The sequence below is a fragment of the Rhinatrema bivittatum genome, chromosome 6 (assembly GCF_901001135.1).
Source record: "Rhinatrema bivittatum chromosome 6, aRhiBiv1.1, whole genome shotgun sequence".
NCBI classification, from domain to species: domain Eukaryota; kingdom Metazoa; phylum Chordata; class Amphibia; order Gymnophiona; family Rhinatrematidae; genus Rhinatrema; species Rhinatrema bivittatum.
Genome location: NC_042620.1, coordinates 13,285,503 through 13,299,207, shown reverse-complemented (window position 1 = coordinate 13,299,207; position 13,705 = coordinate 13,285,503). Strand labels below are relative to the sequence as shown.

General features: G+C 46.6%; 1 protein-coding gene across 27 annotated transcripts in view; it reads left to right on the top strand.

The window, feature by feature from the left end:
* The window catches only part of CATIP (ciliogenesis associated TTC17 interacting protein), a 169,192-nt gene that overhangs the window by 149,625 nt on the left and 5,862 nt on the right, over window positions 1-13,705 (top strand). For all 27 annotated transcript variants that reach the window (XM_029605068.1, XM_029605067.1, XM_029605066.1 and 24 more), the window contains one exon: window positions 4,664-4,788. In XM_029605068.1, the coding sequence (XP_029460928.1) occupies window positions 4,664-4,788 (125 nt within the window). The remainder of the gene's footprint in view (window positions 1-4,663; window positions 4,789-13,705) is intronic.

Below are 13,705 nucleotides of genomic sequence, written 5' to 3'. Positions count from 1 at the left end.
TTACAGTGAAACATTAGAACTTGCCTAAGAGCATTACATAGAAAGAAGAACATGGAACATAGAGCAACATAATGCTTGAGAGCATTACATAGAACGAGGAATATATAAAAAACTTTTTGTAACATGGTGTTAAAATAAACTTTTATACAAGGTTAATCAAAAAGCCATTGACTTTAAATGAAAGCAGTCGGAGCATTGCCTCAATTGAGATAGGGTGCCGGGGGAGGAGGTCGGGGGGCGCGGGGAGGGGAGAGGGGATAAGGGGAACAGTGGATCAGAGGTAGAGTGTAGGGGAGGGTTTAAGTGTGGATTAATAACATAAAGAGCAAAAACATGGTTGTAGAGGGGAGTGACTGTAGGCCCTCAAGGAAACGCTAGGTTAAATAGCCATGTTTTCAGTTTTTTCTTGACTGAAATCAGGCAGAGAATGACAGACCTTTTTCTTAGATACACGGGGGCATTCCCTCTTATACCAGATATTTCTCGGATGCATTACTCTGGATCTCTCACTTGTAGCTATGCTAACCAGAACTCCATATACCTGTCAGTCACGGAGTTAAAAAGGCCTCTCTATGCATGGAGGGAATTTTGTTCCTTCTTTAGTCAGACATCTGACTATTCAGAGTCAGCGTCAAGGTGGAGCAGGAAAGCCCAGGATTATGCAGGTATAGAAACCCTATGCTGACTGATGATTATCTCTCTGTGAAGTAAAGGGAAGCACCTTGGGTGTCATGGGCTCAAAGCCTCATCTGGTGTCTTATTCTCAAATTTGCACAGCCAACCTGGGCACAGTCTGTTCTGTGGGCCCTAGGCTCCAGGGCAATGGACCTGAAGGGAGTACCCTAGATAGCAGCCCCATGTGCATCTTACTCAACTTGCTCTTCTCTCAGGGTGATGTTCAGTAGCCCAGTGTTGCAAGGCTATTTTTCCCTTTTTCTAGGAAGGTTAAAAGGAGCCTGAAAAGGTGGTTTTTCACATTGCCTCCTGCAGGGAATGGATCTCAAGTCTCCTCCTTGGTTCTTTCACACCATAGGCATGAGCCTTATAGGTTGAGAAGGGAGTTGTGATTTGGGGCAGCTGAAACAGGGACAGGAATTCTAGTAGAGAGCTAACAGTTCCAGGTCTAGGCTGAGGGCCAGAACCAGCATTCCAGAAATCCTGTCTTCTAGCTCAGAAGAAGGAAACCCAGATAGCCATTAGCTGATGCAACCAAACTGAGGAAATCTGGTAGCCCTCAGGTACCCTGATAAGTGAGTCAGATTTGGTCTGGAAGGGAGTTCCCCTGCAAGATCTAGCAGCAACCCGCATGGCCAACACCTTCATTGTATAGACTGTTTTGAACTGACACTTTTGAGAACCTAAAGTGTAAGGACCAGCAAACATGGCCTTTGCCCTACTAGAGGTCAGGTGGGGCACTTCCATGAGTGGATTTCAGATCAGCCCCTTGAAGCTCCAAGACGAACAAGGTCTTCGGTCAAAAAAGGAAAGCAGGAGCCAGGGGTTTGGATACCCTGGTAGAACCATGACCAACATTCAATCTTTGGCATGTGTTTCCACTGGAAGCTTGGACATTCCCTGAACCGAGTTCTGAAGGTGCAAGCAGGGATGTTCCTTCACCCTTTCTCAGAGTCAGAGGAGTTCCTTCCATTCTATTCTACAACCTTGACTGTTAAGAGAACCCAACTACATAGAGAGGATACTTAAAGTGGGAGGTTACAGTTTTTGGTTGTGCAAAAAAGGACCACATAGTAGACCTTAGACTTTGGAGCCTCTGTGAGTGCAGTTTGCAGGAGAAGACAATATTTCCCTTCGAGGGGTCAATTCTTTCAATCTTGTCCTTCCACCAGAGAATACTGTTGGAAGGCATAACTCGCCAATCTCGCAAAGGGAAGAGACTGCCTCTAGCTTGCTGCAAGAGACACAGTTATGGAAGCTCTCTTGCTAGTCTCTTACATTAGATTCTTTATTCTTAAGATTCAAGAACAAGTCCTCCACTGCAGGAGGTCTCCTTGACTTTGGAGCTTAGTTTTGAAAGAATCTGGCATCTTTTCCTCTCAAGCTACATAGGATAGCATCTCTCTGAGCCCTGTTGTTGAAGGCAGTCTTTTGGTAAGTTTAAAAGAGAGGATATATTTACACCCAACATGCTCCTTTTTTGGAGTGTAGTGTTTCACTTCTGTTGGAATCAGGTTTTTCCCACTTACGATGGTGAGAAAGTCAATTTACTTCGGGGATAGAGATTGCCACTTCAAGTCTGTTGTAGGTCACCTTTGAAATGTTTGTAGGCAACCAGTTTCCTCTCGGATAGGTCTTTGATCTAGTAATGTATCTTGTAAAAGAACAGTGATTTGTAAGGCATCAATTTCAGGGATAATTGAGGAGAAGAGCACATTGGCCTGCTCCAACAAGAGTTTGTATGTCTCAGGGGGCCAGTGATCCTTCTCAATGAGGGTACAGGAATCCTTGTAGGCATAATCAGAAACTCTTTCCAGAACATAATGGCAAACAATGTACTTCGGCCCCGGTCCCCCCACCTACCTCGGGTACGGCCCGGGCTGTTCCGAGGCCTCCACGGGCCTGCAGGCCCTCCAGTGCGTCTCTCCCTGCTCGGGAGAGACGCCGACAATCCGGCGCGGCTGGCACCGTCCCCTAGACGCGCACACGCGAGGAGGAGTCCCATTTAAAGGGGCCAGCACGGAAAATCTTCAAGCCAGCCCTTGATGACGTCAGACGCCCTCAGGGTATTTAAACCCTGCATCTGGACTCCCTCAGGGCCTTGCAACGAGGTTCCTCAGGTTTCCTGACTTGCTAGTTGCTGCAAACACTTTGGATTGCTTCTGTCTCCGACCCGGCTTGCTTCCTGACTTGTCTCTTGCTTCCGCCCTTTGGTTTTGGTATCGACATCTGACTTCTGGCTTTCGACCCGGCTCCGTCCCACGACTTTGTCTTCAGCTTCTGTTCCTGGCTTGGTATTGACTTCTGACCTTCTGGCTTCCAACACGACTCCGTCTTCTGCTTCGTCCCTGGCTTTGGTTTGGATCTCTGACTCCTGGCTTCTGACCCGGCTTCGCTCCTGGACTCCGACTTCAGCTTCTTCCTCACCTCAGGTATCCGGTACTTGCTGGCCCAGAGGATTCTCCTAAGTCCCAGCGGCCCGGGCTCTCGCGGGATTCTGAGGGTGAAGTCTCTTCAGCCGCTGCCTGGGTCCTTGTCGCATAGAACTCCACCTAAATCCAAGAGGTCCAGGTCCCTACGGGCTCCTCCTGGGGGACCTCGGACTTCCAGTGGTGAAGCCTCTTCTGAGTCTCTGCTGAGCCGCCTCCCGGCTGGGCCACCTGCTGAGGTCTTCCATAGCATACCGTCCACTGTCCCAACCGGCCCAAGGGTCCACGATCATAACACACCTCATGTAGGTGTGCAAGCAGGGAGAGGCTATACTATGGATGCAGGAATTCTGAGAGCTATCATAGCTTCCTCCCACCTGGACTGGGTAGAGCTTTCTCTGGCTTGGTCTGGCCTGGGTGATAAGGAAAGTGAAATTTAAATGTACCTGTTAATTTACTTTCCTTTAGTTCTGCCAGACCAGTACAGAACCCACCCAAGGAAGCCATGGAGATCAAGGGCTCTTAGTCTGAGAAGTTCAGAAATCTAACAACAAGTATGGTGTTGTCCACTATGAAGGCAGCTGGCTTAATTGTGAGCTTGGTGTAGGGATTCTTATTCTACATTAATAACCATGAAGTGAAGGTTTTTGGCTGTATCAGGTTTTGGTTCTTATGGTGAATGGAAACCAAAACAAACAATTGCCTTCAGTTGTCGTAGCTTTGACATAGAATACTGACGAGCTGAAGGCAGCACCAGATCTTTATACAGGGAGTGAAGTCAGCTTTGAGCTTTTGTTCTCTGTCTCCATCTGCTGGCAGGAAGACATAACCCACTTGTCTGGACTGGTCTGGCAGGACTAGTGGAATGGAAACTAACAGGTAAGTTTAAGTGTCACCATATTCAGTGTGGATATGATAAGAACCTGACTGGGTGTGTCCCACAGATTGAGAACCCCTGTGCTGAAGAACCTGTTCAATAGTTCCCTGCAGCCGGCATCTTCTCACTTCCCTTTTGAAATATCTGTAGGAAAAAGATAGCTTTGGAAAAAGATAGCTTCTGCAATCTCCCTCTCTACCACCCTTGAGGTCCCAGGATGCTTTCAAAAATGCCCCATGGACCAGGACCCCTCTCTTCCCATCCCAGAACTGCCTTCTATTCTCCAGGCCATGTAAACATCCTCCCTGGAGGCATGAGGAGGTCCTTCCAGTTCCAGCGGGGTATTTCTACAGTGCGCAGTAGCAGGGCCAGTATGTATTATTCATCTAGTCACTGCACTGTCAAAGAACAGGCCAGTTTCCATCCAGAAATATGCTACTGCCACTAAGCAGGGCCCTCCTCAGTACTTCCGCCTCGGGGTTCTCACACTCACTGCCATCCAACTGAGCTTTGTCCAGTACCTCGCCCTGTGGCTCCCACACTCATTGTCCGAATTAGAAAATGATCAAAGATTTAAACTGCAGGGTGAGGATTGAGTTTTTCTGTCTCGGAGTTTGGGAGAGCCCGTTCATGCCACGGATTCCGTTTTCTCTCTCCCTGACTCTGGTTCTTTCTTGCTTAGAATTATCTGGGCTTACAGGAGCAAACAGTAGGCAAAGACAAGATCGATGTGTTTGGGATTGAGAAGATCATCCATTCAGAGATGGATCTTCCCATCACATGGCAATGCTACTTCCTGTCAGACGGGTAAGAACGGCTTTTATTACCTTTCTCAATAAATAATTATTAAACCCCTGGGGAAATAGTTTCCAGGTGAGTTACTCGGATCATCATAGAACTCTCCTTGAGTGTATGAAAAAGCAGTACAGACTGCCCAAAGTTTTACTCTCCCTTTCCACAGCACAAGCATTAGAAAAACATGGTGGGGTATAGGAGGGGGAAGGTAGGGTTTATACAGCACAAATCTAAAGGGTCCAAAAATGTTCTAAATTGTTGCACTTTGAAACATATCCAGACAGAATGTCCGCTGACAAAACAAGAGGGGAAGGTGAAATTCAATGGGACTTGCATGCAGGCACCCAGCCCAGCTGAATACAAAAGCATTGTGATGAAGAAAGCACAGTGTAATGGATAATGGGGTGCGTGAGCCCCTTAGCGCTGAGGCAGAGTTGCTGCTGCCTTGAGGGCGTGCCCCCAAGTCCTGTGCCAGAAGCTGGCGAATGTGCCCTATAATGGGACAGTCCTGGAGCTTCATCTTTACCAGCCGCCTCCTCCACAGATTTGAGCCTTTGGATTCTGGCAGCCAGTAGGACTCAGGCAGGACCCTAGGACAGAGATGGTAGCTAGAGTCCAGAGACACACCAGAGGCAAAGCAGACAGCAGAGAAGAGCCAAGATCGGAGCAGGCAGCAAGCAGGAATAGGCAGGTTCAGGCTAGAGGTCAGGTCCGGGCGGGAGCTGAAGATGCAAAGCGGCAATCCGAGGGAGATGTGGATACTCAGGAAACACTGATGATGAGAATGAGGCAAGGCAAGGCTGGATGAGGCTGGGCTGGAAGACAAGATGGGGTACAGCAACGCTGGCAACACGTACCGCAAGGAATGCAGGAGACCCATTGCTGAAGCAAAGTGGGGCCATCCCAGGGGGCCTTTTTATAGGGTAGTGGCGGTGATGTCATCTAAGAGCGCCGCAGCATTTTTGGTGATGTCGGATGTACGTGCGCCTAGAGGAAAGGCCCGAGCCAGCAGTCCCAGCAGCGTCCTGCAGCATCTGCGAGGTCCGACGGGGTCTCACCTGAGAGAGGGGTCCCAGCGTTTAGGTGGCATTGGGGGTGAGTGCAGCAACCTGTGGGGGGACATCCTGCAGGCTGCCAAACGTTTCTCACAGAAGTTATCCCGAGGGTCACTACATGAGAATCATATCCAGAATCCAAAACAGCCCACCAAAAAAACCAACCATGGATGTCTTGCAATGACCGAGGAGGGATGCTCCGCTGCAGAGACCCCTCTGATGGCTGCAGGGAATAGGGATGCGTGGCTGCCGCATTATTCATTTGAACGCTCAGAAATGAAGGTTAACAAACAAACATTCTATAAGGTGATACCCATATATCTTTGATGTTTTTATTTCTTAACCTTTATTTCCAAACATGGAAGTAGTTCAAGGGACGAGTATGTCAGCAAAGATTCCCGGGATAAAATTCTCTCTGAAGAAATTTCATTTTTTGAAAATGTGTTACGATGTGTGGCTCGCGGGAAGGCCCCTGTGAGCCATCTCATTTACCACTGACGCTGCTTCAGTCCGCACTTGGCAGGAATGCCGCTCCAGCCTACCAGGGCCATGCCACGCGGTTCGCACACCAACGCAGTGTCCAGGCCCCGTCATGCTCCTGTTCCTCCTAGATCTTGCTTTTGGTGCGCGCATCAGCATGGGAAACCCGAACCTGGCACCTTCTAATGACGTCACTCGCTCATTAAGGGCAGACTCGGCTTATCAGCGGTGCCTTAGCAACAGGTCTTTTGCCTTGCAGTGCGTGCTGCCTCGTATTCCTGGTTCCTGCATTTTCAGCCTTGCTTTGTCCTGCCCATCTTGTCCAGTGTCTTCTGTGTGTCTTTGTCCACTCTTGGCCTGACTTTCTGGATCTTGACCTCTTGCTTGGACCGGACCATGATTGCTTGCCACCTGGACCTGACCTATTAGTAAAAATTTGTAACCTATCATTAAAATCATCCATTGTACCTGAAGACTGGAGGATAGCAAATGTAACCCCAATATTTAAAAAGGGCTCCAGGGGCGATCCGGGAAACTACAGACCGGTTAGCCTGACTTCAGTGCCAGGAAAAATAGTGGAAAGTGTTCTAAACATCAAAATCACAGAACATATAGAAAGACATGATTTAATGGAACAAAGTCAGCATGGCTTTACCCAGGGCAAGTCTTGCCTCACAAATCTGCTTCACTTTTTTGAAGGAGTTAATAAACATGTGGATAAAGGTGAACCGGTAGATATAGTATACTTGGAATTTCAGAAGGCGTTTGACAAAGTTTTGACAAAGAGGCTTCTAGGAAAAATAAAAAGTCATGGGATAGGTGGCGATGTCCTTTCGTGGATTGCAAACTGGCTAAAAGACAGGAAACAAAGAGTAGGATTAAATGGGCAATTTTCTCAGAGGAAGGGAGTGGACAGTGGAGTGCCTCAGGGATCTGTATTGGGACCCTTACTGTTCAATATATTTATAAATGATCTGGAAAGAAATACGACGAGTGGGGTAATCAAATTTGCAGATGATACAAAATTGTTCAGAGTAGTTAAATCACAAGCAGATTGTGATAAATTGCAGGAAGACCTTGTGAGACTGGAAAATTGGGCATCCAAATGGCAGATGAAATTTAATGTGGATAAGTGCAAGGTGATGCATATAGGGAAAAATAACCCATGCTATAATTACACGATGTTGGGTTCCATATTAGGTGCTACAACCCAAGAAAGAGATCTAGGTGTCATAGTGGATAACACATTGAAATCGTCGGTTCAGTGTGCTGCGGCAGTCAAAAAAGCAAACAGAATGTTGGGAATTATTAGAAAGGGAATGGTGAATAAAACGGAGAATGTCATAATGCCTCTATATCGCTCCATGGTGAGACCGCACCTTGAATACTGTGTACAATTCTGGTCACCGCATCTCAAAAAAGATATAATTGCGATGGAGAAGATACAGAGAAGGGCTACCAAAATGATAAGGGGAATGGAACAACTCCCCTATGTGGAAAGACTAAAGAGGTTAGGACTTTTCAGCTTGGAGAAGAGACGACTGAGGGGGGATATGATAGAGGTGTTTAAAATCATGAGAGGTCTAGAACGAGTAGATGTGAATCGGTTATTTACTCTTTCGGATAGTAGAAAGACTAGGGGGGCACTCCATGAAGTTAGCATGGGGCACATTTAAAACTAATCGGAGAAAGTTCTTTTTCACTCAACGCACAATTAAACTCTGGAATTTGTTGCCAGAGGATGTGGTTAGTGCAGTTAGTATAGCTGTGTTTAAAAAAGGATTGGATAAGTTCTTGGAGGAGAAGTCCATTACCTGCTATTAAGTTCACCTAGAGAATAGCCACTGCCATTAGCAATGGTTACATGGAATAGACTTAGTTTTTGGGTACTTGCCAGGTTCTTATGGCCTGGATTGGCCACTGTTGGAAACAGGATGCTGGGCTTGATGGACCCTTGGTCTGACCCAGCATGGCAAGTTCTTATGACCATTCTTGTTAACCATCTGCTCCAATCCTTGGCCTACCTCAGACTCCATTAGTTTGCTGCCTGCCCTTATCCCAGTGTACCTTTGGACTCTAGTTCTCTTCACCGCCCTAGGGACCTGCCTAAGACCTGCTGGCCACCAGAACCCAAGGACTCAACCTGCGGTGGAGGCAGCTAGTATAGGCGAAGCTCCATACTGTCCCGCTAAAGGGTGCGTTCCCCAGCTGCCAATGTAGGCGTCGTAGATTCGCCTATGAGGCTGCATCAGCTACGCTGCAGCACAAAGGGCTCGCTCCCATGCCACTCTTCACACCCTGGAGGCCAAGTGGTAAACATTTCCCAAGCTGTTGCTAAAGAAATGTCTAGAATGATGACTGCTACTATCAGATGAGCTTTCAAAGCTGCAGTCATCGTTGGCGTCAGGCACTGCGAGGCCTTCCAAAGTGCAGAGTAGGATGTCATCGCAGGAGGAGATTATGAGAGAGCAGCATGCAGCATTGGAATCTATAAACCCATACTATTAGACTAGGTCTGTTGGGTCCTGAATGTCTGGGGACTTCCTACAAAACAGGCAGACTATTTGAACAGGCACATTACTTAGGAGCACTGCGGAATGATCCCCAGACGTTGAGACAGGTTATTGCTCAGATTTTGAGCTACATAGATAAAGACTGATTATTATTGAGGCGCTTCTTAGCCAGATAAATAAGTGAAAGCTGCTGAATATCTGGCTACGTTCAGCGGCCAATACTTATCCAGATAAGTATTTATCCGGCTACGTAGATAGCTGAATATCTAGGGGGGGCAGTGGGTGGATTGAGTTGGAACAGCTTCTCTGGTTATCTTAACTGAATAAGTGTCTGTATTCAGCCTTATCCCATTAAGTTAACCAAATAAATTAGACCTACTCAATAGCAGGTCTGAAATTATCCAGCTAAAACTTATCCAGCTAACTAGAACTTATCTGATTATATTCAGCAGTGTAGCCGTGCCGTTGAATATCCTTGCTAAGTTACCTGAATAAGTTTTATCCAGATACCTTAGATAACTAGGTATCTTTGAATATCGGGCCCATAAGGTTTGCCTCTAAAGATTTTTTCCTGTCGATAAGCAGGACTGAATTAGTCATTACATGTGGGTGATGAGCTCCGGCAGCACCAAACAGATCTCTCTCATAGCTAGTAGAGCTTTTACAGGAATTCCCGCTCAGGCATTGCCCCGTGAGCCCTTTCCGTCTTTTTTCATCTGAACATCAGCACGAACATTACGTTCTCTTATTTTTTCTGAAAAAATTTTCACAATTACTGTCTTAAAAATTTGCCTTGTTGCCCCAGTGGCCCCTAAACAGCAATTTTCCGTGCTACTTTAAAAAACAAAGCAAAACAAAGGAACACCTTTTTTTTTTGCAATGTCCGGGAAGAACAAGACCAGTTAGTGGATTAAGGACTGTGTTTGTGGAAGGAGAATGTCCATCATTGATGGACATGATCTCTGCTACCCTGGTCTAGGATCAGACCATGACCAGGCCAACTGTTACAATTGTGGATGGATGTCTCCGCGTACTCCGAAAATAAGGGTCTAGAAAATGGAGGCACTGCATAAGTCTCAGAGAAGCTGCAGATTCTCCTCCTCCTCCTGCAGTGCAACCTCAACTGCCTCATTGGGAATAGAGTTGAGCAGCAGCTCCTCCAAAATATCTACCCTGTTGGCAAAACAGGCCGGATCCTTGGGGTTGAGTGTTAAAAGCCAGCATTCATTGAAGAAAAAGAAGCGCCATTCAGTGGAACCATTGGTGAAGGCTGAAAGAACACCGAGGTTCGAGTAATCAGTATACAGTGAGCCACAACTGCTGAGGTAAAAGCCCCATTGATGCCATTATGGCACTGCGCTCATTTGGTATCACTGATGCACTCTGTGCTTTCAAAGCACAAATGTCCAGCAACATCGACTCACAAGTCCTCGATACAGCAAGCCTTGATGCCTTTGACCAGTAAATGATCAGAATCATCGACTCAGTGTGCTGCAGACCTACCTATTAGCCAAGACTGTTAATAGGAGCGGAAGAGGATATCAGACCCTTGCACCACCACCAATCACCAGAGCACTCTCACCATCAAGATTATTGGAACAAGGACTGCATCTTGAAACACTAGATCCAGTTTGTTCTCTAGTTTGTGTAATATCTAGTCGTCCTCCAAACCAAATACTGCAGAGTCCTGAGGGCACACAAGGTTCGATTGTAGTATCAGACACAATTCTAGTATCAGCATGACAGCCTCTCAACCAAGTAGCAGAGTTAGTGAAGGATTTTTTATCAACAGAAAAAGCAAGTTTGCTTCCTGTAAATGGTGTTTCCTGTAGATAGCAGGATGAATTAGCCATATTACACTGCCCGCCTCTCTGGAGAGTCAACTATCTAGCTCAAGTTAGTTCTCAAATTGACTGAGGGGGCTCATGAGACAACCCGAGTGGAAATTCCTGCAAGAGCTCTACCAGCTATGAGAGAGAGGTCCGTTCAGTGCCGCCAGATGACATCACCTGCGTGTAATGGCCAATTTATCCTGCTATGGAAAACACTGTTTACGGTAAGCAACCCTATTTTATATTGGGGAGAAACAAAGAGTGTGCTGAGGAAAGGGAAGTTCCTGAGAAGCCTTCCTGAGAGATGTGTACTTGCAGTGACTCTCTCAGGCTATTTTTTCCTTTGACAGTATCACCAGTTACTCTGGGGGTGTGGAGTGATAGTGCTTTTGGATGCACGTGGAACAATCCAACCCTTATTTATTGCTTGAATACTAAAGTTAAGCTTGTGTACCCAAGACGACAGCTGGATTTAAGTTTTCAGAGCCCGCGTGTGCTGAGAAGCACTGACAGTGCTGATGCTATATCAGATGGTGCTTGAGAGCAGGCTAACCAGGAGTGTGCTTTCTGCCTCTGCTGTTTTTTCCTGAGCTTCCCTTTGGGTTAGGCATTCTTTCCAGTAAGCAGTCTGTGCGCCCGCCATGTTTCTATGCGTCACTTTCTGTAGCGTGCATAAGTTGGAAAAGGACATCAGCTGTGAATGCGCCCGATTGGGCTGACTGGGACTCTGGAGGAGCTTGGTTATCTGGGTAACATTGTTTGAAAATTATTCTCTCGTTGTTTAATAAAATCTCGTGGTGATAGAAAAGGTGTAGGGATAGGCCAAAAGCTGCACACTCAGAAACGCTTGCAGCTTGTTGGACCATCTGGACAGTTAATATGATTCCAAAATATCCCAGGATCTGGGGAAGCATTTTGTGAGTCGGATTTCCTCTGCACGTCATGTCTGAACACTGTGTGTGTACTTTTCAAAGCTATTTACATACATAAAACCGCATTTTATTCACATAGATGGCTGTACTAAAATAGCCCGGGCTCAGTTTGTGTAAAACTATGCACATAACCTGGTTAGGTCCGCAGTCTGTGGGGGTGGAGCTGGGATTTATCTGCATACTATTCTATTTTAAAAAGTATGCGCATAAATTACTTCGTACAAGTTACACCTTCTGAAGAGCCAGTGTAAGTTTGTGTGATGCAGAGTGTGCACATACTCGGCCAATTACCTGAGGATTTTCAAAATAAACTTATGCACCTAGGTTTCTTTTAAAAATCCATGGTAAAGTCCCATGCTTTGCATGCGGGAACCACAAGTGCTGCTGACATGTCAAGACAGCATCTGAGATGTACTCTTACCAGGATAAGAGGGCCTCCTAGAATCTCATTAGCATGTTAACGATGGCAGGAGGATCGCAAACTCTGCCTGGCATGTGATCCTTTTGCCATGTTTAGCCCAAAAACTCAACCATAAGGTCAATAACACATTGGACCCTTTCACGGAAATAGGAGGGTGTCCAGCGCAATGTGCTGAAGGCTTGTTGATTGGCTTCTGCCGTTGTCCTGATTTAGCTGACGTTGGCTGAAGAGGCCTCAATTGCAAGAGTTTTCTTTTCTCACTGACCTAGGGGTTTGAAGAAGGTGAGAGCGGTAAGTTATAAAGAGACAGCGCATACAGGTAGTGATGAGGGGACAGCGACTGTGCATACAAGTGTTATAAAGAGACAGCGCATACAGGTAGTGATGAGGGGACAGCGACTGTGCATACTAGTGTTATAAAGAGACAGCGCATACAGGTAGCGATGAGGGGACAGCGACTGTGCATACAAGTGTTATAAAGAGACAGCGCATACAGGTAGCGATGAGGGGACAGCGACTGTGCATACAAGTGTTATAAAGAGACAGCGCATACAGGTAGCGATGAGGGGTCAGCGACTGTGCATACTAGTGTTATAAAGAGGCAGGGAGCACGTGCAGGTTGTATGAAGTACAGCGTCTGTGCATACAAGTGTTATAAAGAGACAGCGCATACAGGTAGTAATGAGGGGACAGAGACTGTGCATACAAGTGTTATAAAAAACAGCGCATACAGGTAGTGATGAGGGGACAGCGACTGTGCATACAAGTGTTATAAAGAGGCAGGGAGCACGTACAGGTTGTATGAAGTACAGCGTCTGTGCATACAAGTGTTATAAAGAGACAGTGCATACAGGAAGTAATGAGGGGACAGAGACTGTGCATACAAGTGTTATAAAGAGACAGCGCATACAGGTAGTGATGAGGGGACAGCGACTGTGCATACAAGTGTTATAAAGAGGCAGGGAGCACGTGCAGGTTGTATGAAGTACAGCGACTGTGCATACAAGTGTTATAAAGAGACAGCGCATACAGGTAGCGATGAGGGGTCAGCGACTGTGCATACAAGTGTTATAAAGAGGCAGGGAGCACGTGCAGGTTGTATGAAGTACAGCGTCTGTGCCTACAAGTGTTATAAAGAGACAGCGCATACAGGTAGTAATGAGGGGACAGAGACTGTGCATACAAGTGTTATAAAGAGACAGCGCATACAGGTAGTGATGAGGGGACAGCGACTGTGCATACAAGTGTTATAAAGAGGCAGGGAGCACGTACAGGTTGTATGAAGTACAGCGTCTGTGCATACAAGTGTTATAAAGAGACAGTGCATACAGGAAGTAATGAGGGGACAGAGACTGTGCATACAAGTGTTATAAAGAGACAGCGCATACAGGTAGTGATGAGGGGACAGCGACTGTGCTTACAAGTGTTATAAAGAGGCAGGGAGCACGTACAGGTTGTATGAAGTACAGCGACTGTGCATACAAGTGTGATAAAGAGACAGCGCATACAGGTAGTGATGAGGGGACAGCGACTGTGCATACAAGTGTTATAAAGAGGCAGGGAGCACGTACAGGTTGTATGAAGTACAGCGTCTGTGCATACAAGTGTTATAAAGAGACAGTGCATACAGGAAGTAATGAGGGGACAGAGACTGTGCATACAAGTGTTATAAAGAGACAGCGCATACAGGTAGTGA